The sequence below is a fragment of the Cygnus atratus genome, chromosome 3 (genome assembly GCF_013377495.2).
Source record: "Cygnus atratus isolate AKBS03 ecotype Queensland, Australia chromosome 3, CAtr_DNAZoo_HiC_assembly, whole genome shotgun sequence".
NCBI lineage: Eukaryota > Metazoa > Chordata > Aves > Anseriformes > Anatidae > Cygnus > Cygnus atratus.
Genome location: NC_066364.1, coordinates 116,109,765 through 116,136,220, shown reverse-complemented (window position 1 = coordinate 116,136,220; position 26,456 = coordinate 116,109,765). Strand labels below are relative to the sequence as shown.

Genomic DNA, 26,456 nt, shown 5'->3' with positions numbered 1-26,456 from the left:
CAATATTTAGGATACACTGAATGATATCATAACAATGTTATGAAAATCTGAAAGATCATGATAATGACCATAACACGCATGAAATTGAATACACATATAAATACAACAAATATGTCTGGCAACTGCATACAGAAGACAAGAAATAAGCTAGATAGGAAAATAAATTAAGTAAGACTTAAATGTAATTATTCTAATGAAGTTACTCTAAATTACCTCACTATCTTCCATAGCCACTTCTCCAGAAGGAGGTTTAAAAGAGGCAAGCATCTCTAACAAATCAAAAAGGGTGGTAAGATGAGGTTCTTGCAATAGTAAAAGCATTGGAATGTTGTCCTTTTGAGGAGGAGGTAGGCAAGATGCTGGAAGCTGAACGCCTTCACCTTTACGTTCTCTCCTTGGTGCTCCCAAGGATACAAACACCATCTAGAAACAGAAACAATGAGGAAGAGAGAGGCAGCTTTAAAAATGCAAATGCTAAAGTCACAGAATGTTTTCAGCAGTATCTAAATTAAGACCTTAATGGTAATGATCAAGATAAATCAATACCTGTGTTGTCAAATTTTTACTGAGCATCATTTTGAGCAACTGCCATAACTAAAGCTTGGTTTTGCTTTCACTTAAGACATTTATGATATAGTTGCATATGCTGCTTGCTTTGGCTATAGTAGATACCGCTGTTTCCCCCATCCATCCCTTATTTTGCTAGTCAGGCTGGCAAGCCTCTAGTACCAGTCTGACTTCTCAGTAAACTAATAAAATAGCACAAAAGCTAATCCAGAAGAAAAATAAGATAAATTGTCTAAAAGGACCAGAAGTATGCTAGAGAGGGTATAACAGCATAAATATCAGCATAGTTGGAAAAGCTGAGATTTGTTATGCTGGCATAACTACATAGTAGAAAGCAATTCTCAGATGAAATGTTTATGCTGACTAGTTACCACCTCCATGCCCAGCCATTCAAACGGAATGTTACTGTTTCTTCAAGTTCTGCAAGGATAAGAATTCATCTGACTGTGACATAGTTTGATTCTGTAAAGTGACCTATGTTAACACTAAAAAAGTATTTTAAAGTCTGTTTTCATTTTTGTATCAACCCGATTTATTTAGCAAAGTGAAAAAACAAAGATGTAGTCCAATAGATCATCCAATTTGGAACATCAACAGTTAAAATAGATTAACTACTACAAGTGCTAACAGCCAACAATGGCACATGTAAGTGTATCAGTCAGCAATAATCCTTCTGTGGCATAAGCTTAGTTTTCCTTCAGACAGAAAGAAGGTATGTGATGATCAGCTGGCATCTGTTACAGTCCCACCTCCCTAAAGCAGTCACGATGTCATTCATACATCAAACTAGGCTTGACAAATCAAACTAGGCTTTTCCAAACTGTAGTCTTCAGTAAACTTCAATAAAAATAAAAAATTACAAATAAGCATTATAACATGCTTCAGATTTAACCCATGGAAAAAGAGAGCTAGTCACTGCTACCGTGGAATAGTTCAGACAATATGTGGATACTTAATGCTGTTTTCACTGGTCCTTCATTCTCCTTGATGAATGAAAAAAAAAATGAAATTTTCCCTTTACTCCTTGAGTCTTCAGATCAGTTAGCATAACCAGAATCGGGCTTTTAAAATTATTAACCATTTTAAAGACTGACAACAGCAGAAAGGACAGGTAGTATTACTTTGAGCTTACAGGAGGCACATGTTGGATAGTAAGAAACAACCACGTGCAGAAAACAGTAGGATGCTCCCAAAGAAAAATGTGCCCTCTACCATCACCACACACAGCAGCTGCATAAAAAAAGGCAACATATCAAGCAACTTTTGTTGGTGACTATATGGTGGTAATACCTGCATATCCTTGAAACCCAATTCGTGAAGCGTTTTTTCATCATAATCGGTTGTCAGTTCATGCCCAGATGAAATCATTCTCACAGGTCCCATGAGACCACCTACAATTTAAAAAATATTAAATTATAGTTTCATTTTCTAATGAAAGTGTTGTTAAGATTCATTTTTAATAGTACATCCTTCAGCAGCAATTAAAACCAGACAAAAACTCAATGCAATTTCCTTATGAAAACTGCTTACTACATTAAACTAAAGTTCCTTGCATGTATTTAAAAATAGCATTTTCAGTAAGAGTTCACCCAATCTCGCAGAGAGAAGTGTCTACAATACAGATTAAAACGTGACTTCCATGTTTTGTAGTAAGTTATACTATGGCACACAGAAGAATGCAGGAAAATGATTGTGAACATAAACAAAATTGCTTTGTATCACACACCTGTGATAAAGACAGCAAAAGCAAAAGACAAAATAATTAATCTTACTCAAATGTAAGTTGGAACTGAAGATATTGTATACTACAGAAAGGAGAAACTCAGAATACCCTCCACAGAATTCTCAACACTGAACAAATCTGAACAATTAAAAGATCAAGAATTTAATTTGGTGCAGATAGTCCAGCAAGAAACCTTATTACCACAGATACACATTCATTGTGCATTTTACAATGAATTTATAATCTCAGACTACTTGTATAGTTCTAATCACCGATTACAGTGCACAAAGATATTTGTCGTGGATTAAAATCTGCAGAGCTTTTCCTGATGCCAGGCACTGATCCTGCAGACTAATGAAGAGCAGCCCTACCCTGCCACTACACTTCAGCACTGGGTTTTCGAAGAGGGTCCTTCAGAAAAGCCTATTTTTTTGATCCTCCTTCAGAGATCCTAGGAAGTACTCAGAGTTGTGCTGCCTGAAAATGCTTCAAAACAGTATGTTATTTGCCTATAGAAACATAGTACTCAAAGACATGGGTTAAAACCAAAAAAAAACCATCAAACTTTATTCTCTCCCTGTCTCAAGAACAAGCACAGTGTAGCGCATATGCAGTCAGCATTCTTCCTCTGGTAACTGCTGAAAGCGCATCACCTGCAATCTGCAGCTGCAGTCACTGCTGCTGTGTGCACACAATAAATTCAGGTGATGCTTCCCAGAAACAGCAGATACACACACACGTGCTGACTTTTCCATACGACAGCACTGCAGTCAGATGTAAACGCAGCAGCTTTGACTGCCAGACAAATGGAAATCTCAGACAAAAACACGATCCTCAAATCCTGCACCCCAAAATATTTGTGAGACATTCTTGTGAAAACTGGATATTTGGTAGTCTTTCAAAGTCACATCAGTGAACAATAAAACCATCAAGGTTTTATATGGAGTTGGGCATAAAATTTTCTCTCTCACTGTTCTCATTGTCCCCAGCAGGCTGCTTTGAAAACTTATCAGTGCAGTCAGGCAAAATAATTTCAAACAGCTAAAGGCGAGCAAACACATCATCCATAAAAATAATACAGAGATCTACCATCTTCTGCACTTCAGCAAACCAGTAACAGATTTCAGAAGAAAGAATACAGGAAATAACCTGAGTGAGAAACACAAGCAATCTCACACTTCTCACAGCACTGTAAATTTCAAATAAACAAGAGATGTTATAAGAGGTTTTGGGACCTCAACAGAATTTTGTGGTAGACAAAAACACACCTGAGAAAACAAATAAAAATTAATTAAGGACAGGAAGATTTAGCTCTAGAAGAAAAAGGTGAGAGAAAAATTTGTACTCCTGAGCAAAAGGATTTTAATTCTTACTGAAATTTGATAAACTCTGTTTTGATTTCTACCTCTGTTAATGGAATGACAGCCATTTCAAGTTCCTAACCAGGAACTTTTTTGTTTGTTTGTTTTTGTCACAGATTTACCACTACTAGTATATTTAAATAAACACAGTTAAGGTCACTGAGACAGAAGAGTGCACCATGTGCCTTACAGAAGATGTCTCTTGTGATGCAGAATGACTGAGGTTTCTAAGTCTAACAGTCAATACACTGAACTGTAATTCACAGAGATCTTTGTGACCAAACAACTAGCCAACACAGATATCAATTGCAAGATGAAGTACTTAAGAGGCAGTAATACAGATTTTAAACCTAGCAAAGAACACTGGGTTTAGGAACAGATAAAATCTGTATGGTTCTCCAGCTTCCCATAGTTACGGTACATTAATCATTAGTGTAATGAACACAGACAAATTCAAACAACATCCATAAAATGTTAGGTGTACAAAATTATGGATATCGGCACAATCATTCTAATATCGATGTATGTGTATTTTGTGTGCATGTAACATGGCTGAATGGCAGCTCCTGTAGGGCTGCAATTCTGAATTTGCTGGATTTTGTGTCTCTATATTTTCAAGTAAAATAAAAAATAAAAAGAATCCGGTTTCTGGCCATACCTGGTAGAAAACAAGACAAGTTTATTTACTAAAACAGCTTCTGAGAAGTGGCTAGAAAGCAGACTTCGTCAAGAAGGTAATTAAGATGTCTAGTGTTCAAAGTCTGGTATACTGACACCGTGTCTCATTAAAACATTTTTTTAAGTTGTAAAGCTACAAAAAGAAAGTCAGATTAACATTTACACGTTTCCTAATGGTCAGTGTTGTTGGGAAGAGATGCGTTCATGGACACAATTTGTTCAGATAATATACCCAGCACACTAACTCTTGCTCATAAGGAGTCAGAATGAAAACAACAAAATATTGAGGAAAAAATAATTCAGAGAACAAGAACATTCCAAACAGCAATAGCCACTAAGAACGCTATAATATATAGCAACAATACGATTCAGAAAATATCCTTCACCTAAAGGATAAAGCAAAAAAAAAAAATTCACTCAGAAACACATAAAGAAAGGGAACAACAACAGGAAGCTTATTCATCACACTGTAAACAAGCAATGACCATCTCAGGAATGACATGACTTTAAAAATTAAGAACATAAAAATAGGATGAATGATCAATTTAGCTACAGGATGATCATAAATTAAAAAGTAGTTGCAGGAGCAAGGAAAATACAACACCTGACTGGAATACATATGTGCAGGCTATAAATTAGGACTTTAAATTACTAATTCATATTATGAATCAACTGCATAGACAGAAAGGTATACGTATAACAAAATACAGAATAAGGTTCTATGTAAAAGGATCTCTAAGTTACAGAAAACTACATAATTAAAACAACAATGAAAAGAAAACCAATGCAGGAGAAGTAAGCCTATTAGGAGTTGGATCTTGGCCAGATCTAAGGACATTTGGCAGATCTACATTTTCTCTGCAATTTCAAATAAACGATAGCACTTAAGAAGAAATGCTATTAATTGAGGATGATGCTAACTGTAACTACAGGTAGAATAAAACATATAATAATGTTTGCTTACTGAGGATATCTGGGGAAGAAAAACAGATAGTCTTCTAAGCTGTAAATGGATGAACACTCATATGGGCAAAAAATACAGGCATGAGTACTATAGCTTACCAGGGAAATCCCCTTTGCGGCTGCTTTGGCCAAACTCCTGAAGCTGTGCTTGTTGATTTATCTGCTCCTTCTGCAAATTTTCGTACCAATGGGTGACTTCTGCTCGTAGATCTGCCACCTGATCACTGGGATACATTTCTATAGTCATCTGAAATTAAATACATATTTTGTTTTTTGAAGTGCACTTTGAACTTACTAGAATTTAACAGCATAGGATGTAGTTGTAAAAAGGCTTTTCAAAACTACCTTGTCAGGAAGTCCTGCTGGCTGACATACAATTCTTAATGGTAGTGACTGTTTGTCACTCAGGGCTTTCAAGTGACTGCTGATACCAGTACCTTCAATCTGCCACTGTCTCAGATGATATGCAAACCTTAAGAAGCAGGTGAAAACATTCACAAAGTATTTTTGTCAAAATCTATTTAACACAAACTATCAGTAAACAATTACAGGAAAAGCAAAACTTGGCCCCTTATTCTCTCTTTTTTTTTCAAAATAAGAAGAGGTTATTATTATATATATAAGATTGGTATTCTCATTTTTTTAAATAAAAATAGATTTGAACAAATGTGAAAAAAATATTTCTTTTGTGAGGGATGCAGAAATGTGAACCATAACCATACATCTTTATACAAGGACAATGGCCAGCTTTTGTAACTATTTAAACTTCATAGGTTATCTTTCAAAAATATCCACTGCTGTCCTTACTTTACACAAAGAAAAGTGAAGAAACTATTATTTATATTAGTAATTTTGTAACTCGTAACTCATTCATGATTACTATAAGAGAAATGGAAAGAAATTCTGCATCCAAATATAGCGAAGAAGCTATTTACCTTCTCCTAAAAGCTTCCAGGTGCGTCTTTAGCATTAAGAGTCCTCTTTCAATAATTGTCAGACTTGAGTGAGAATCTTGCTCAAGATTACTAGAAGCTATCATCAGACTCTCCATACACTTGCTAATAAACTCCTGTTCTTTTTCAAGACCAGTTTTACCTGTAATATCAATGTTAAAGTAAATTATATAAGCACAAAATTAAGACTACGCATTTTAATGTTAAGAATAAAAGGCGGATAATGTTAGATATTCTTTAGAACATATTAAATAGAAAAAAAAAATGAAAATTCCTACCATTGATATAATAAGAGTTGATATACTGGATAGCTGCTCGACTGACATCACCCGACTGTGCTCTTAAAGCAATACCCCAGAACTGGTCCATGCCACATAACTGTTATGACAAAACGAAAACAAACAAACAGAACATTGCCTTATTATTTTACTGGGAGTAAAGCCTTTCTGACCTGAGAGATTTTATTTTCCTCTCGATCCAAATCCTAAAAGTATCTCCTCTGCTCAGGTTCTCATCAATGCAAACACCAATTATTGTAAAATCCTACCACTGATAGAAATATGTTCATACTTTGAAGTGTTAGGACAATCGGTTAAAATTCAAGAGAGTGAGTTTTCATTTTTGACAAAGAGGAATGATTTTAAATGAAGCCTTAAAATGACAACTATTATTGGTATTCATTGTAAGAACAGAAATCTTAAATCAATCATTGCCTCAAATCAATTCACAGGAAAATATCCTACTTATCACTTTATTTCTATGACAGTTTCCCGGTAAAAACAAACTACAGAAGAAAAACTTCTAAAGCGCATCATACGTAAACTAAGGTATGTTTTAAAACAAATTTGTAGTCAGAATGAAATACGCCTAATTTTAAGTAAAGATTTTCATGTAGTCTGAATCTTATTATTTACAGAAGTAAATGTTACAAGTCTATTCTTTAAACACAACAGCTAACACAGTTCACTTATGCAAAGAGTATGATAAACTACACAAAGATGCACAGGCAACAGGTATCACTTTCTTCATGGTTTCCTATCTCTGCCTCTAGAGACAAAAGACGTCCAAAGTCATGAGGAAATGTCGAGATTCGCAGGCCTCTTACTTCCATTTTACCATCCCGTGTTTGAAACTTTTGAGAGAGATGGTTCCTGGAGTCTCTTCAAGGCAGAAATCCATACTGCCTCTATCACCACAAGTTGTGACATTAGTGTTTCAAACCAGAAAATAATTTTCAAATCAGTATGTTCTCAAGGTAAATACAGTGGCGGGTAAGTAATTCAATTTTCGCTTTCCCTCAAAAAGAAGAAAAACTTGAGCACACAGTGTAGGCTTACCTCTGAGTTTGAGCCACCATCATATGCACTAGTTGCCAGTCGAGCCAAATTACACAAATGCTGGAAGAGGTTTAGGCCAGTCATACTAATAGTTTCAGGTTTTAGCTGTGGCATCTAAATAAAATATGTTTTAGTATTGAAAAGAATAAAATTCATTGGTGGAATAGGTAGAAATTTCAAATTTCAAATAGAGAGAAATTACAAATAAAATTTGTTCTTGCAAAAGATTACTGAATTTTATACACAATATAAATAATCTACTATAATCAGCTTCAACAATCCCTTTTTCTCTACCACTGATTTGGACTGTAATGGTACAGAAGGAACAAAAATTACTATTGTAACATTAGTTGCCTAATTTACAACAGCAAGAGAATGTGCTTGCACATATGAAACTTCAACAAATTCATACATTTACGAAAAGTAGACAAACTGTGTAATACTGAAAAAGAACTAGAATGCTTAATTTACTGAATAATACAATCTATACTATACTATAGTCTGTTGAAATGAATGGGACCCCTTGTAGAAAGCTCTACTGTGGCACGTTCGTATTGTCAGTGGATACATGGATGAGATTTAAATGCTACTCCCAAAGCAAAGTCTTTTTTTTTTTTTTTTTTTTTTTTTTTTGGCAGGTAACTGTATATCATTTGGGAAAATATAGTTTTGGTTGGCTTTTTTAATTGAAATGAAGTGCTACATGGCTTCAGATAAAACACACAGGCTATATGCACAGAAGCACTGGAGTAAACATTCTTGTGAAAAGAATTTGTGCCAATCCCTTCCCCTAATCCCTCCACGCAGGAAAAAAAAATCATTTACACGGCAAGTGGGGTCCTCCCAGAGTACTGAAGAGATATACTTCATATAAATAATTTTAAATATTTTAACCTGTGCTGATATGTAAAGAAACACATTAGAATTACTAAGGTTGTGGTTTACTATCTACATACCTTTTCCAAGAAAAGATGCTTGTAAGTCTCCATACCCATAGCATGCTGATCTTTACTTCGTACTTGATTCAAGAACCAGTGTAGTGCATCATCATAACATTCGGAATCTTCTACTAAGCAGTGCCACAATATGTCCACTTGTTCTAAACTCAACCCTATAGTTAGGGAAGCATTTTTAGCTATTTCAGTATATCATCAAATACATGGTAATATTCTACAAAATCCAAGAATACACACAAAGAAATCAGAAAAGGTTTCGTCAGTACAAGAAGTTTTCAGAAGCAGCAGAAGAAAAATGCACCATCTGCCAATGAGGAACCATAGAATTATCCCTTTTCAGAGCTGGCAATCAGTGAGTTTTTGGTTGTTAGTGATGTCCGTTAAAATTGTGTATTTTAAAAATGACATATTTATTTAAAACTTCACTGATTATTAAGAAGTATGCAAGTTTTACTGTGAGGTGCTTCTCTGGTAAGTTAACCTAAAATACTTACTGAAATGATCTGGTGATCCTAGAGTTGAAAACACGCATGTCAGGAATTGAAGACGAACCTGAACTTCTGCACTGTGGCTGTATCTAAAATTTAAATTTGTATAAAAAAGGAAGTTTATTTAACTTAGCAATATTTAATTTCTTATTGTCATAACTTTTTTTCCATTAATGCATATGCCCCTCAACAGTGTAATTTTTTCATATAAACTTTTCTATGAACTTCCAGTCCAGTATATAGCCTAGACTTCAGTTATATACATTAAAGAACCACATCAAAATGTGAAATGAGACAACAGTCATTAGTAGGTAAGGTGAAGAGTTTAAGATTTTTTGTGTGTTTTTTTCTTCTTTTTTTTTTTTTTTTTTTTTTTTATGTTTTTCATACTGTCCAATTCGAATGCATTATTTTGTCATTAGCACCTTGCAGGAACCGAACTTATTTTTTTCTAATTTATTTACAAAAATATTTTCATAACCTATATAAAACTACTGACTTCACTTCCATTTATAAGCTTAATGGTTAAAGGAGTGGAACAGTGTACTGTCTTGCCTGAATTTAAAGCAGTTCACCCCACTTTCAAACAGCTTTGGAAGTAGTTTCTCATTAGAGAAATGTCCAATATAACAGTATATAATGAATTAAAAATATGTCAAAACCTGAACAATCCAGTCCTCTGGGATTGAGAAGCTAGAAATTGTATCATTTATTTAAAAAAAAACACCTAATTTTAAGCATACATATTGGAAAGTGGATGAATGTGTTAAACAAAAGAGCGATTGTAAAGGTCAATGATAACATATTTTAAAACAGAAATATTTGAGTAATTGTTTCATGATATAACAATTTTAAATTAATTTGCATACAATAAATCCTTGTTTTATCTGTAAAGAAGCATTCAACAATGTCTAACAAAAATGACACAAGAGTACAAAAGTTGCTGTGTTTTGTTTTTTTTAAGGAAAAGGAAATTATTTAAAATGCGACTACATTCATAGATTTTTCTCTCTCTAAGCATGTAATGCCACTACAGAAATTATTTACTTAAAAAGTATGCATCAGAAGCACCAGAAGAAGAAAAGCAGAAAAGATATGTTTAAAAACACAAAATACCACACAGTCAAAGTCTGTTGTGCACTTACAACGTATGTTTGTGTCGTCCTTCCCTGACTGCCTGGATGTAGTGTACCAAATTATCAAAGAAAAGTTTCATCATGTTAAGTTCCTTTTCTGCCCACCTATTTCAATTCAGAAAGCAAAAAGCATTAGGGCTCGTTTAAAAATGCCAGAAAAGCCACAGGAATTAGACAGCTATTACAGGAAAATGCACAAAAATAAACTGAATGTTGCATTTTCTATCTACCACAAATTCAAGTTTCAGTACAGCACTCTCTTCTTTATTTTCATCCATAAGGCTCCATAACAGAATTACGAGGTCAGGCACACAACTGATAGAACTTTCCCTTTGCAGTCCATGAAAACTGTTCCTAAAGGCCCCAATTCAGCAAAAATCCATGCCAAAAATCAGAACTGGGTTCATATTTAAATGCCATGTCAAAATGAACAAGAAGGACTGCTAACAAGCAGTGTAAACTTTCCTAGAAATTCAAGTAGTCCAATTCTCTACAGTTAGATCAACTAGCTAAGTTGGTTGTTCTAGTAAGCAATGCTATGCTACATATTTTCACATTTGAAAAGTTTTCTTACAAACCATTTTATTACCGAGCTGCATTTGATATATAATCAGAACAGAATCATGCTGATAAGTTACTACAACCTTTTACAATATACTATTCCTGGATGTCTAGTACTGTCTGACAAGTCTTTGACAGGGTTTGGGGGGAAACAGTTAAAAAAAAAAAAGTCTTCACCTCAGTTATGATAGCAGAGCTTATTAGGATTAAAACTAGGCCTGAGTGATTAGACAAGTTCATACAACTAGGCCAGATAACAGACATGATAATCTTATGTCATTGTTAATTTGGATCACACTAGAAGAGCAAGCCTCAAAGCAGCCCTCCGAATGTCATCACCTCTGTTGGTTTAGTGTGTTTGTGGGGGGGTTTACTTACATTGTTATCCAATGTGTGTCGTAACTGCTCCCAAACTGTTGAAATGTACCAAATAACTTTGGAAGAAGACGAAGTGAAACTACTACTGATCTAAAGGAAAAAGAAAGAATCACTACAATGTGACCGTTACAAAATGAAAATAGTTTTAAAATTACTTTGGGAAGCTCCTGGTCAATGAGCAGATATGCTAACTGAAAGCACTGAAATACATCTGGGTAAAGCTTAATCAGTTTTCTGAATTTGAACTACATATATATCAAAATATTTACATATCATACCTCGCACAAAGAGCTGTTAGACAAGTATCAAAATAAAACAGTATACATTTCACTTATTTAAAGTGAAAGTATTTAAATTTCACAAGATACATTCTTATTTTTGATGTTCATAATACTTATCTTTTGAAATTTCAACAAAATGGGTATTTTTTTTCTACAAACAGATGAGACAGCAGAAATAAATCTCAAACTGTCAAAATACACTCAATATTGCCATTTTCAAACTGTACAATCTCACAGTTTTGGCTGGTACTAAATGTTATCTAAAGTCAGGGTACATCTTCATCCTCCAGCTGCTCCTTCATAGAAATTAAATCTCACAACAGACTTGGTGGGTAAGAACTTGTCTGTTTCTCAGTCACTTAAAGGTAAAATCTAAATATTCAGCTCAAAATGCTTATGCTAAGGCACTTGACTTTGCACTCAACTGCTTAAGAAAGATGTGAACCCAAGTTTACCAACTGGTGGGAAGGCAGTAAGCCCTGGCAGAAGGGAGAAAAGACAAATGCACAAGATGGGAAATTCAGGATGCTGATAGAATAGAAAAATGGAACATCAGACACATCCATAGCACTTTTAAAACTACTTTTATACTTTAACTTTTGTCTGTTTTAAATTGGCTTCCTGTAAAATTAATTAACTGGCATATTCAACTTGGATTTCTTATATACTGAAAAAAGATGAATGTAAAACCAGATAATTTAAGTTACCTGTTGTTTGCTAAATTTTCTAAGCAGCCTTCAATAAATCTCATTCGAATCTGTCTGTCAGTGAACCAGCATACTAAAGAACAAAGCAGCTTCTCTGCTTCATTTATTAACCCTTCAGAGAGATGAATCTACAGCAAGTAGAAAGAAAGGTCACTGAATAGCATATAATTTATTTTCTTTTAAAAAATATTCTTTTCTTGTATTCAACTTACTGCATCTTCATCCTGGACCAGATCCCACAAAAGGGTACTTCCTTTCTTACAAACATTATCCAAATTAATGTCCGTCACCGCATTGCTATTATATTGATGTTTATGAACTGCTGGTCCTGAACAAAATATAAAGACCGTTATTAAATAAATAGAAGGAATCATCTAATCTGAGTATTATTCCCTCAGTGCATGAAGAACATGCTTTACTTATACATTTGGCTATTTTAAAGTGCATACAATAACATTACAGTTGCAGTTTTTTTCTGCATATGATTTCTTTAAAAAAGAAAGACAAAACATTATAACCATGCAAGAATTCGACGGGACAGTTAAGGTAATATTTGCATTGTTTTTGGCTAGCTGCAAGTGCAACAAAAACACCACCTAAGAATTGCAGATGCAGGTGCAATTGCTTTTTCATTTAATTAGATTTAATTCATATAAATATATATGTAGTTATACATAATTCTTAGCACTGTGGACTGAAGGGAGGTTATCTTTTTAATTACTATGGTTGGAAAGTAAAAAGCACATTTCAATAGATTCCTCTCATACTGCATGATATCCTATATCTAACCAAAAACCAGGAAAAACAAATGCTATTTTTACATATGATAGAGTATTAAAGTGCATGATTTTAGAAACTCGTCATGTTTTCATGAACAGGGATAGATGTTTTCCTTCTTGTATGTGGTCACAGCTGGCACCATTCATTTATCTGCTATTTGATACTATTTTCATACTGCAGCACGGTCAAGTAAAAATTTTAGAATGTGTGCAGAACACTGTAATCATTTGCACATTCAGAACTAGGTGTGTCAAAAATAATTTGCCTCATGCTCAAACAGTAATTCGGATCTCTATATATAATATGTATATATATGCATAATATCTATGGAAAAATGATGCTGATTTACAAAATATTTTAAATACAAAGTTTTTTAAATACATCATTCCAAATTTTCAGTGTCAGGCTGAAATTATTATTCAGTTTCAGATAACAATAAATACTATGCCTGAAGAACAAACACTAAACCGTGTTTCAGGAAAAGATGTAAATAGTAGTGGTTTTACTGTCTGCTGGAAGATAGCAAACATGGTTCTCCTGGACCAGTGAAGAAAAATGTCAAACCCTTCACTAACCATACCCTCTGTTATATTTAAAAGAATGATAAAACAGAAAACAAAGCTGCCAAAATAGCATATGGAAAGATACCACAATTCTTACAGAGCATTACAATAGCATATTAAATTATACCCTGAAGAAAAGTAGAAGATTTGGCAGTGAAAGATAAAATTGCATAAAATGCCCTTTAAGGCAAGCTCCCTCTGATATCAAGTTGTATTTTAACTCATTTTTCAAAAGTTATCCTTTGCACACTCCATTACGGTTAATTCATTTAAGATGATAAATGTATGAAATCACAGTAAGATCCACCCACCAGAAGAAAAGTCACATAAGTTTTCAGGGAAAAAAATATCTAGCGTTTCTGTAGCACTCTTCTCTTAATTTCAATTAACTGATTTGAAAAAAAAAAACATTTCTTAGGCTTCTTAGTGCCTTTGTTTTCATTTGTATTAAAAGATCAAGTATTTATTTTTTATTTTTTTTAAAAAGATAAACACAGTTACATATAATGTGATACAAAATTAATCCCTTGGAAATGAATTAACTTGAAACAGTAAAATCTCAGTAGTTAGTCACTGTGGTTTCTTTGGAGAACTACATTTTTATATACAACTTCACACATGTATGGTTAAAGTAATTTGATTATTCAATTTATTATTATTTATTTACTCTTCTATTGAAGAATACTTTAAAATTACATGAAACTGAGTTAGAAGTACGGACAATGTTTTTCTGCTTTCTTTTTATTACTCTTACCTTGAGTAAGATGTTCATGATAGATAGAGGCAAGGTTAGGAAGATGCTGCTGGAGATGGGATGTTAGCTCAGCATGTGAATTAATCTGTACAAGCTCTTCTTCACAGCCAGACTCTTCCCCATCAAAATCTGCCATATTTTTCTCTGATTTTGCACTGACTTGAGAACTACTGCAACTGACATCATCTGCACTTAACATGTCATCAACCATATGTCTGTAAAAGAGGAACATTAGAACAGATAATATCAAAGAAAGCTTTTTTTTTACAGAGGACTAATTTGATAAATGAGAGTTAAAGCCTTTACTAGAAGACAACTGAAACATTACGATGTAGTCAAGTTACTCAATGTGTAGTTTATACATGTATTTCAACACATAGCTAATGTAATCCAAGTAAACAGACACCTCTGTAAGCTAAAGTCAGGCTGAAGCATTTGTCTAAACAACAGACCTTTATATAAATTTGAAAAACAATTATAGATAAATTGAAGGTCTCACTATCATAACTGTGTTGACTTCTTTAAGCTAAATAACAGCATTTTACAAAGCAACATTAACACTGTTAAATATTGTCATACTTATTCAATCTAAAAACTTTATTAAAAAAAAAAAAGACTTTAATCACAGTAACCAGAGAGATAACTGTATAACTACCTGAGATAACTATCTGTCAGAAAAAATTATCCCAAGTATAGCAAAACATCAACACAAATTTCTGATCAAACCGAGTATTTTGCCACCAGTTTTATTTTTGTTACAGGAGGAATGAGGAGACATGTCAAGCTACCTACCCATCATGGTGATGGTGGTGGTGGTGGTGGTGGTGGTGATGCTGTGGACCAATGAATTGCCGACAGTTAAATAATTCATTTCCAATAGCTTCCCCCAGAAAGTCCCCTGTATGAGTTATACAAGAATCTTGAGACCCTTGTGAAATGTGAGCAGTGCTCATTTCCCCTGCCATGTCATGCTCTGCATCCTCAGCATGGGAACAGGCATCTAGCATTCTAATTCGATTATCCACTGGTGTCACAGAGTCAGTATTAAAAACATGGTCCTTTCCTGCCCCATTATTTGCACCACTCCTCTCTGATGCCCCTTGTGAATCTCCCAGACAAATGCCTGTTTGTGATTCCAGTTTCCTGTTCCGTAGATCTGTGCTCCTACTGCTTTTTTGGGGATTATGACTCCTATCTTCTTCCTCTTCATCTTCCTCCTCTTTGAGAGCTTCAATATCGGCAATGTCTTCAGATTGCACTTCACTGCCAGGACTTCCAGCAGACTGGCTTGCATGACTAGAGTTGGCCTCATTACTGGATCCATCACTGTGGCCACTGCTACTACCAGGACCACTACTGCCATCTTCACCACTGTTTGCTGTCTCATCAGAGCTTCCTTGCATGGACTCCTGAATTTTTTATTTTTTTTTAAGATTGGAGGAAAAATAAAACACCATTGAAAATGCATAATGAACATCATCATCACTCAAATGCCATTCTTTGTTTATAAGAAAATGTGTCAGAGATACAAGTTTTCATTCACATTTTCTCAGTTTGGTTGTCAATAACAAAACACTCCAAGAAAGATACGGATTTAAGAATTTAATTTTTGTATTCCCTTAATGATAACAGACATACTCTTTGCATGTAAACAGACAGAGGAACACTGTGACACACAAACAATACATCCCAGAATCCCTTATGAGATTAATTTCACTTAAATACAATTAAAAACAGGAATTCCCTCCACCCCCACCTTTTTTTTTTTTACAGTGCACATGCTCATAGGCAAGGTACAATACAGTCTGTATGAACAATGCAGTACAGAAGTAAAGATTCTAGCTATCCACTGTCCTGCTGCAGATAAGCATGCACATTATGTACCTGTACAGCTTTTGAAACCATTACGGGGAAAAAAAATAAATTCCATAGCTAATATCAAGCAACTCAGTAACAAAATTAACAGACTAAGATTTACACTCTTACCTCTGTATCTGAAAGTCGCTGCTGTACATGTTTTGTTCTGTTAATAAGCTGTTCTTCCATTTCAATATCACTGCCTCCACTCTGATGGGTGTCACTGTTGTCACTACTCTGAGGGCTAGCTGCTGGTGACCCTAATTCAGAATGACATTTCTCAGTCACTTTGTGCTATATATTAATTGGAATGTAACAGCATTACATACATCTGCCTCATAAATCTGACTTGTTACATGAATCTGCTCAACAGCATTCTAACTGAACAGTTGAACAAGGGACGCAACTCAAACAACCCAAATACTTCAAAACTAAAAATTCTTTTAATACTGTTCATTGTACAATAAAATTTGTGTTCTGATGTCTCTTTGTGCCAGTACCTAACACAGATATATCAATTGGCTAGGTTCTATAATAAATATAATTTTCATTTGACTTTCATAAAAAGCTCAACTCTCATAAATAAGCTCAATATGAGCTAGCAATGTTCGCCTGCAGCCCAGAAAGTCAACCATATCCTGGGCTGCATCAAAAGAAGCATGGCCGGCAGGCTGAGGGAGGTGATTCTCCCACTCTGCTCTTGTGAGACCCCACCTGAGTTCTGCATTTAGCTCTGGGGCAGAGGTTTGAAATAAGATGATCTTTAAGGTCCCTTCCAACCCAACCCATTCTGTGATTCTATGAAAATATAATTTCAAACTTGTACTAGTTTTTCCTCTATAAAAATATTATAATGCCAAACATATCAGATTGTGGTGTACTTCTAAAACTATACTTACAAGGTGAAGGGGCTGCTCTTCTGAGCTCTTCTTCTTCTGAAGGAAAAAAGCAGGATGGAAAAACAGGTGACTAAAAATCTTTTTGCCAGCATATAGTTGTCCGTGATTCATAAAAATCAGCAGTAAGAAAAGGAAGGGGAACTACAGTATAATGGCTTGGCAGCACCTTTAGTAATGACCATGGGGAAATACACAGTTAAGTCAAAAACAAAACAGAAATAGCATGTAATACCATAAACAGGGTAAAAATTAGATAAAATTTTGTAAGATATTATGTATCTATAAAATTATAGATGTTCATCAGAACAGAAATAGTTAACTGATCAGTAATAGACCATCCCTTGAATTAAAGTAAAAACAAAATATATATATATATACTAATTTATACAAAGAGAACTGTTCTGAAACATAAGGCTTTCCAAACTCATTCAAAGTTTTAGCACTTTCATCCTTAGGCTGCTTTATTTCATGTTCTGTTTGAAAAATATGCCAGCATGACACCCTTCATTTAAAAATTAAGTATTTTTAAATATTTCAAGTAAAAGGTTCTATACAGCCTTATTGCCCAAAGTCAACAAGGAGACTATGAAAAATAATTAATTAATTTAGCTACCATATTAATTGGAAAAATACGTACCTTTTTTGTTTCCCATTGGTAGATTAGTACTGAGTAAAGATGCAAAAGAGCTTTGTTTTGACAGCTGAGCCTTAGCTGCTAGTGCATTATTCCACAGTGCTTTGATAAGCATTGATGCCAAATACAATGTCTGTGAACAAAACCAGATAACAGTGCCATGAAGAAGCAGTAGGTTTTGTATGCAAATGTACACTGCTAATATTTCTGTGTGCCAATACTACAGTTCATCAAAATAAATGCATCAAAATAAACAAATGCACAAAATGAAGAAATATTGTGTGGAACACTTACTAACTTCAGAAATAATATTAAAATACTCTAATGGTGGTTATTCAGTTCTCCAAAGCCTCAGAAAGAGACTGTAATTCCAAAGCCAGAATGGCCTACTTGAAGAAACATTACAATTTTACTCATGTATGTTCCTCTCTTATGCATTAGTGAATACTACTTGCATGCAGTCCTTTAGAAAGGCAAACATGTAACAATGAATATACTAAAATAATTTCTTGCAGTGATTTTGTTCATCTTTACCTGTTCAGTGTGAGCACTTGGATGAAGAGTTGAAACTAGGTTAAGAAGATGCCTAAGCGGGACAGGGTCCAAATTTTTGATCAATGAAGGAAATAAATCATGGATGTAACGACTGCAATGCTTCAGCTACAAAGTACAAACAAACAGAAAATTACAAGAACAGTAAAATAGTTAGTTATAACAGTTCCCTTGATAAAAAGATGGATAAAATTGCAGCAATTATGCATCATCTTTCCACAAAATATGAGGAAACATTTGTCCAATAATTCTAAACTACATCAGATTTGCAATTTTGATTCAACTGAATTTTTACATTCAAAAGCAGATGAAGTTTAGTAAAGTCATGTTACAACTACCACATATTTTCTTTAGTTCCAGTTCTAGGAGATTTGGTGAAAATAACCGAAGTTAAGTTTGCATTTTAATGTAAATAAAACACCTTGAATATTACAGAAGTTTAGATATCTACTTCAATCCAGAGAAGACAATTTTTTGTCAAAAAGCAAAAAATGAAAAAAAATATTTTTAAGGCCTTCTTTTATTCTAAAGATGTCACCCTTTTAAACAACATTAGAGGTTTAGACCCTTTACAGGAAGTAATCTGGACGTACTTAATTCTGGTATCGAACATGTATTTTGAAAATATCCATACATTAAAATAAGCATGCAAACTGTAAAAGAAATATCACATTTGATAATTATATTAAGTTCTGAAAATAGTATAGAAGAGAAAAATTTAGAGCTCTAACACTAGTGTGAATTACTGTAGTGTGAGAACAGCAAAGAAGATAAATGATCACTTTAAAAATATAACTGAAGTAATTATTAATCTGATACAGAAAATATTTGGTGCCTGTCAGAGTGAATGCTATTAAAACGAGCATTTACTAACATTCCTGCTGCATTTTATGACAATGGACTACAAAGTTTTCAGTATGTTTACAGTAGTATTTAAATGAAACAAATCAGAGACAAACACCATTGAACACAGGAAAAATAAAACCTTTCAAACTGTAACTTGTTTAAAAGTCTGTTCCCTACACCTATTTAAAAAGACCAATTTTATTTCGCTGACCTTCATTTTGAGTATAATTTTCCTGAAAAACTGACATTGAAACCTTGAGGTTTCTTTCTTTTCCAATGTGGGCCTGTTTCTGTTTTTTTTTGTTTGTTTTTAATGCATGATAAAGGCAGAATGAAACCATGGAAAACATTTCCACAGCAGGAAATCAAAATATCTACTGTATTCAAATCTTCTGAAGAAAAAAAAAAATACATAATCTAAAATAAACAGTGTCACAAATACACATTCAAATTAGTAAACAAATATATTTTTCTGAAGGAAAAAAGCCTATCAGAGTTTCCAGGTTTACCATGTGAAAAATAAAATCTTTGTACATTCTGTAGATGTCACCACCAGCACTGAAGCACAACTATGAACTTCACCGCTGTAATTTTCACTACCTTGTTCCCCACCAACGCTAACCGAAGTGGAATCTACACTACATAGGAGCAAAGCAATTTACCACAACAGTAAAAAAAAATTACATCTACCTTAGAATCTCCATCCCTATTCTTAGTGAAAACACCACGTCTGCAATGAACAACTTCATTTGTTACATGCATAGAAATAGCTTACGAGAATTTTGCAACTAATGGAACGATTTAATTGTGTCAATTACTAAGATCAAAATTTGGTGAGCTAAACACTAAGACAAACACAGAGTAAAATGCAAGAAACTCAACTTTATGAATGTAAAACAAAATTAACTTGCCATTTTCTGAGTTGTTTTGTACCACTCCTGCAATTATATTTAAAAAATACAGTATATACCTGTGCTGCAGCCCAAATACAGTCTATATGTTGAGTACTGAGTCTCCCTTCAGCTGCGAGAAAATTCAGAATCACTTGGCACTGTTTGATGATCTGCAAAGTATTGAGGAAAGATTTACTAGAACACGAAGTTACTCCTCCATGTTTATAGCAAAAATAATAGGAATAATTTTATACAAACCTCAATATGTAAATTTGGTCCAAAAATGTGCTCAACTACATTGTTGCTGATAAGCCAGTCTGCAAGCTCTTTTGCAATTGACCTAGAGATGAAAAAGGAGTGGAAATATATGTAAAATTGTATTTCTATAATGCATATACAGTACTTTTCCCTAGTACAGCATGTATTTCAGATTAATTCAAATTAATATCTGTAATTGTGGTAAACATACACACAAACTTTTTGGAACACAAAGCATTCAGTCATTTAAATGTTCTCTGTATTTTTTTGTTCAAATGGAAGACAAATGCCAAACATCAGTTCCCACTTATCCCTCTGGATTGTTAGCAAACATGTAAACAACAATACTACGATTGTTTTATTTTTAAATTGAATACAGTTCAACAGACCACCTGCAGACCACCTTCAGAGACCTCAGAGGTAAGATTTGATAAACACTGCTATTTGACCTGAGTTTATCATGAAATCGCAAAACAACTATTGAGTTTGCAAATGTAGCAAAAGCTGAGAGTGATGGAAATGATTTTATAAGAAAAGCACTTGAATATTTTTAATTCTCTTGAGTAAATAACAATTCATATAGTTTTAAAAATTTATGTGTTACTTGCTCATACTCACTCACACGTAGTGTACAGATACTTCAAAATTTTAATTTTGTTTCAGCCACAGCAGTAAGGGAAGTTCACCTACTGCCAAATCCATAACCAAACATTCAAACAGAGCAGGACAAGGAAGCTGAATTTTCCAAAATAAAAGTTGAACTTCCAGAAATAGCTGCACTGTCTGGAAACTAGTGCATAAGCTCCTTTTTATTCCTTCCTTTCAAGCAAACGTTTGTTTATCCAGATTTTGGCACCAGAAGCAATTAGAGGACATTTCAGTATTTAAAGCACAGCCTCTAGTTTAAATGGCCCTGGAATAAAAGTGCTCTGTTTCACAAGGAGGAGGGGGAGGGGGTGTCTTAGAGGACTACAGGAAGAATATTTTTACCACGACTATCTGTGCAGCATTTATGGTCACTTTTATAGCCAGGATTGCCAGTCTTTATTATCCACAATAAGAAAACAGGATTCTTTAGGTAAAAAGGGATTGCCTTTGTAAGTTAAACAAACAGAATTCACTTTTTTGGGGCACAATGCCAGTTCTACAGTTCTTTTAAATTGCTTGATCACTGTGGATGAACTCAAGAGCAAAGTTCCTATTACTCAACACCATTCCTATACTGTCTGCTTCTATTCTGATTCCAGGACATGGGGAATCAAATGTTCTTATTCAAAAAAACTGATGTCTCCAACAGTTAAGAAGTAACTGGTTTGCAAGACAAGACCTAACGGTTTACCAAGAGTATCATTTACGACTTGGTAATAAGTAAGTTCTCATACTGTAAAGTCAGCATGGGTATCTGCTCAAAAAGGATGAAAAGGGTAAGCCTGGTCTGTTCCACAAAATCAAGATCTATTTCACCTCCTACAGCCTCATTTCAAAAAAAAAAAAAAAAGGGGGGGGGGGGGGGGGGAATTACTACTACCGCCAGCACTTCAAAGACACCCACTCCAAACCAAACTTTGGAGTATACATTTACATACTCATTCAGAACTTGGATTTCTAACAAAATTTGAAGAAACACATTTTCACGTGGGTGTAGTGATCTTGCAGATTTTACAGCTGAAGTTGTTATTCATTTGAATATATACTACCAGTCTCCTTTAGACACCAAAATGGCTTTAAACAATGCTCTTATCCATCTGCCTCCATGCAGAAATTACCATAGTGGCACTACCCCTGTAGGGAGTTTTTCAGACTGCTGGTAGACTTTGTATCAATTGCAAGGTCGGGATAACAGAGTGCTCACAGATAGATTTCTTTATAATAAGTGAGCAACCAGTTTCATTTCTTTGTGAAAGAAAATGCTCTTTCCTCTGTTTCATATACAGTTTTCATGGTAGCAGAGCCAACCACCATAAGGATTACATTACCTTCTGGGAAGTAATAAACCTGTAGTGTATAAGCAGTCATAAAGAGCTGTGACGGAATCCAACATCAAATATTACAATTTGTCTTAAATTACCATTTCCTAACCCATAGTCCTGAAAGCTGAATTGAGCTTGCAAAAACATTCCCTCACTTACAGCCCGTTTGCCCCCAGCTCATTCTTCTTGCTTGATATTGCTTTCCCCTGTTGTGGGCAGAAGGGCTCCTGCTACATGACCACCATGTAGCCAGAAAGCATCCGAGTTTGCATTTTGCTCATAGAAAAGGTACAGATCTGGCCACATGACTGAGCATACACCCCCCTGGATGCAGGAGACCTAAATGGAGGCATTTCTGGATATGTGAAAAAAGTCATCTTCATAAGAGGCAACAATGTTAACACCAGTCATAAGCCAATTTAAGTCTTAATTTTGTTCCAGGACCGCTTAGTTTCTACTTGGATCTGAATTTTCCAACCTGTATCTTTGAGAACTGATCCTACATAAACACTTCTAGATTCAGCACACATTGCCAATATGAAAGGACACACTGCTCTGGGTCTATTTAAGCTGAATACTCCTGCTAGTGGCATAATGTCCATTAGACGTTGTATCCAGTTGTATGTTGCATTTTGGCTACTCCAAAAGAAAGAATAAAAACTTTCATGCAGAGTGAGCTCCTACATATTTTATTAAATGCATATGACAATTCTTTATCTCTAATCTGCAACATTTTTTCTTTTGAGAAATAATGGATTATTCATTTGAAGGAGTACTTTTTTTAACGCCTCTTCTCAAAGGTAGAAAATTTCCTTATTTTACTAGTGAGCTAGACTGTGCTAAAATGACATCTCAGATTTCTGAAAGTAAACATCAATTTGATATAGATTTATTGAGGATGACCAAGAACAAGAGGATCCTTGTGAAAGACAGAATGCAGCTTTTGTGTTTCCCTGCAAGAATTGTTCCTACAAGAAAGTTTTGCTGAAGGCACACCAATCACTAAATATACTGGGTTTTTGAATAACAAAGCTACTGCCAGCACTAACTATTTTGTTCTCTGCTATACTGAGAAATATTTTCATGAAAGCAGAATCAAGGATTTACCAAGAAAAGCTCATTTCAGTGTAAATGTTGTATGTCAGACTTCCTGAACACTTCCTTTTCAGGAAAGGTTTTTTTATCTAGTGGTTTTCCTCAATATGTTTCCTCACCTTCAAACAGAGTGAACATCTCAACTCACAAGCAGCTTCAGTACTTCACACAAACAAAAAAAGCAGGGCAACCCAGAATTACTTTTTACTACAAGAATTAAAGCATAATCTCCTGTATTGGTCAACATGGTTTCATTTCAGTTTCCAGCTATGTTAAAATTCCTTTCATGTAAATCTGTATTCCTGTATTCTTCAAAATTCAGAAATACTTTTCAGAGTGATTTGCAAATTATTGTATGATTATTACTATACAATAACTCTATGAGTCAGGCAACTTAGCAGGAACTAAATTTTCAGTAAAAAGATGCTCAAATTTTCTTCTAAAAAAGTTCTTGAAAAGGTTTTAGAAAAATTTTCCTCTTCACACAAAGGTAAACAGTGAAAGACACACAGTATGATCACAGTATAGATATACTTTTCCCTCTAAAATAGAAGTAGCAGAACAAAGAATTGTTCTACAGGTAATGTATCTGAGTCCTAGAGACTTTAACAGTGAGAACATTCACCTTGGTGATAACATGTATCAGCTATTTTTCATGGATTTAGTAACTGGGATAGCAAAAGAAAAATGAAAGGACTGGATACCCCCTCTGAGTGTGTGTTGTTGGGAAGGGGAGAAGGGGAGAATGAAAAAGTGAAGGTAGCAGCCACTCCAGTTTAATTGTCTCTAAATCCTTTTCATGCTGGAAATCTACACAACGTATTAGGGTAGATGGTCTCCAGACTTCATTAATTTCTCCCTATACTTTTAATAGAATTCATAGTCAATTCATGTCTTTCAAAACTATCTGGTTTAGATCCAATAAATTAAACTTAAGCATTTTCGACATTAGTTTCCCCAGGCATTCCATGAGACTTTGGGAGAGGAAGCAATGTAATTTCTGATATAACTGGATGTTTGTGAACTGCATTTATGAAAGGTGAGTATTAGAGCTTGAATTCCATTCATTACTGTAAATAAAACTATCCAGAAGGAAACTACAGTGTGCACATTTTCCTGGTAGCTCAAAGAATGCCTCCCTAAAGGAGGACTGGGATAAAGTCCTAGAAACATTTTAATCTAAGGCTGTGTCGCAATACTTGGTAGCCACATGATCACCCAGATCCAGGAAACAATCCCACAGCAAAATAACCCCCCAAAATAAAACCTTTTTTGTCCAGCCAGTCAATTCCCAGCAGAATTCACCATGAAGCTACAAAAACACACTAGTACTGTACTGGATGAAATGCAACAGCAAGTCATCAATGTCACTGAAAAAAGTAATGTAAAACCTTAAACAGAACATGTAGCAATAGAACGAGCACCTTGCAAAGGACAAACACTAACATTTCTTGACTAAGTCATTGAAATAGCATCTACAACAATAACTACACGTGGGAAGCACTGATCTTAATTATATAGGATCAGAAATACAAAGAGGATAACACACACCTTCCAAAAACATTCATACACGTGGTTTTGTTTACCATCCTGCACTTTCCTATTTGACACTCCACAGGCTCCAAAAACAACAATCAGACAACATCTTGCATATTTGTTAAACTACTATGTATGCCACTAGATAGCTGTATGCCACTAGAAATAAACATTAGTGTTTCTAGAAGTATTTTTTCTTAATTAGTGTTTCAAAAAATACTGCACTTTTTTCAGAGAAAATCTGAGAAGGTCCCTGGAATGTGGAAATAGAGGGAGGGGAAGGGATGTTTAAATCGTGTTGCCATAAATTCAGTTGGTGAGCCTAGGCAAAATATGAGAAAGCAAGACTTAACACGAGCTAAGAAAACAGTGGTGAAGGGGAAAAAAAAAAAAGAAAAAAACCCACAAAACTCGCAGTTTAATATCTCAATATATGAGGAAAGAGAGGGAAGAGAAAGAAGAAAGACTAGATCTTTTTGTTCACAGGTGAAAGGAATTTTGGACACCTGAAATTACTCTGTAGAAAGATTTTAAGTGAGGGCAGTCAGGTTTTCAAATGAGGAGGGAGGTCGTCTCAGCATCAACCTGAATCTTGAAACTCAAATACTTGGCTGCCTGCCAAGTGCAACACAAAACAAAATCTCTCTTTATACCTGTTATTTTCACAGACCAGCAGGCTCCTCATTAAAGAAAAAAGAATATTTATTCTTCTTATGGTCTAAATAGCACAAAAAATCTTTCCGTCTATGAAAAGAATGATCATTTTTCACTAACTGACATTGGGAAAATAGTTTTAGGAATCACTGTTCAAAGACCAGAAGACTTCTGTTCATCAGTCTCATTATTTTTAGCTTCAGTAGATTTCATACTCTTCAGTACCTTAGATAGTGCTCCGATGCCAAACTTAAGAGCCAGGAACAGCTAAATTAAAGGTATCTCTCTGTGTGATATTACAAAGTTGAGCCCTAAGACAATGCACATAACTGGACAATATGCCTACTAAGTCAGCACAAACCCTCAGCCCTGCAGAAGACGGTCAAGTAAACTAAATCTTAAAAGACATGCAAATACCTACAGCTAGAGAACAGATTTCCCTATCTTAGCTTTCTGCTGCTTTCAAGTGAAAGTTGTGAAATCCAATGTTTTTCCTAGACAGAAAATGCTTTAGCTGCCTTTCCACAGAAAAATTTGCAACCCATGCAGATAAAAGTGGGAAGCTACTGTTGCAAAACATTTGCTAAAAAATTCTGATGATATTTCTAAACAAAAGGGAAGAGCTAGAACTAACTCATAGCTCTTTTAGAAAAAATACAAAAAGATACCTCCCGCAAACCCACCTTATCAAGATACAGAAGCAGAAATCCCAAAGGTTGACAGTTCCAAATGCATCTGGAAAAGTCAAAACACATAATGGGGATGACCAGACATAATGGAAAACATCTTCCTTTGACAAACCTGCAGAGGCTACAAAGGTACAAAATAAATCTTAGACTTCCTTTCTCCTTTGACTAAGTAAAAAAAAAAAAAAAAAAAGGAATGAAAAGCTTTCCTTTTGCTGCTCATTCAATCACTGTCAGCTCTGTAAGTGCTTTCTGATCCAAAAATTTCTTATGGAGAGAGTCTCTAATGAGAAGGAAGTTTTTTACTGCAGTTTGTTCAAACTGCAGAAGTAAGACGTTCCCCATCCTTCTGCACCAGCCTTTTGCGATTATTTGGCCAGCAAAATACCA

At 34.6% G+C, this 26,456-nt stretch overlaps 1 protein-coding gene across 1 annotated transcript in view; it reads right to left on the bottom strand.

Moving 5' to 3' along the window:
* USP34 (ubiquitin specific peptidase 34) overlaps positions 1-26,456 on the bottom strand; it is a 135,130-nt gene that overhangs the window by 61,918 nt on the left and 46,756 nt on the right. Inside the window, exons 9-29 of the mRNA XM_050710062.1 lie at positions 20,126-20,207; positions 19,945-20,037; positions 18,111-18,236; positions 17,580-17,709; positions 16,943-16,978; positions 16,173-16,303; positions 14,979-15,595; positions 14,187-14,401; positions 12,302-12,417; positions 12,090-12,217; positions 11,102-11,191; positions 10,172-10,267; positions 9,033-9,115; positions 8,539-8,693; positions 7,583-7,696; positions 6,524-6,623; positions 6,228-6,387; positions 5,638-5,764; positions 5,392-5,539; positions 1,858-1,958; positions 214-423 (exon numbers count right to left, since the gene is read on the bottom strand). Of these exons, the coding sequence (XP_050566019.1) occupies positions 214-423; positions 1,858-1,958; positions 5,392-5,539; positions 5,638-5,764; positions 6,228-6,387; positions 6,524-6,623; positions 7,583-7,696; positions 8,539-8,693; positions 9,033-9,115; positions 10,172-10,267; positions 11,102-11,191; positions 12,090-12,217; positions 12,302-12,417; positions 14,187-14,401; positions 14,979-15,595; positions 16,173-16,303; positions 16,943-16,978; positions 17,580-17,709; positions 18,111-18,236; positions 19,945-20,037; positions 20,126-20,207 (3,058 nt within the window). The remainder of the gene's footprint in view (positions 1-213; positions 424-1,857; positions 1,959-5,391; positions 5,540-5,637; positions 5,765-6,227; positions 6,388-6,523; positions 6,624-7,582; positions 7,697-8,538; positions 8,694-9,032; positions 9,116-10,171; positions 10,268-11,101; positions 11,192-12,089; positions 12,218-12,301; positions 12,418-14,186; positions 14,402-14,978; positions 15,596-16,172; positions 16,304-16,942; positions 16,979-17,579; positions 17,710-18,110; positions 18,237-19,944; positions 20,038-20,125; positions 20,208-26,456) is intronic.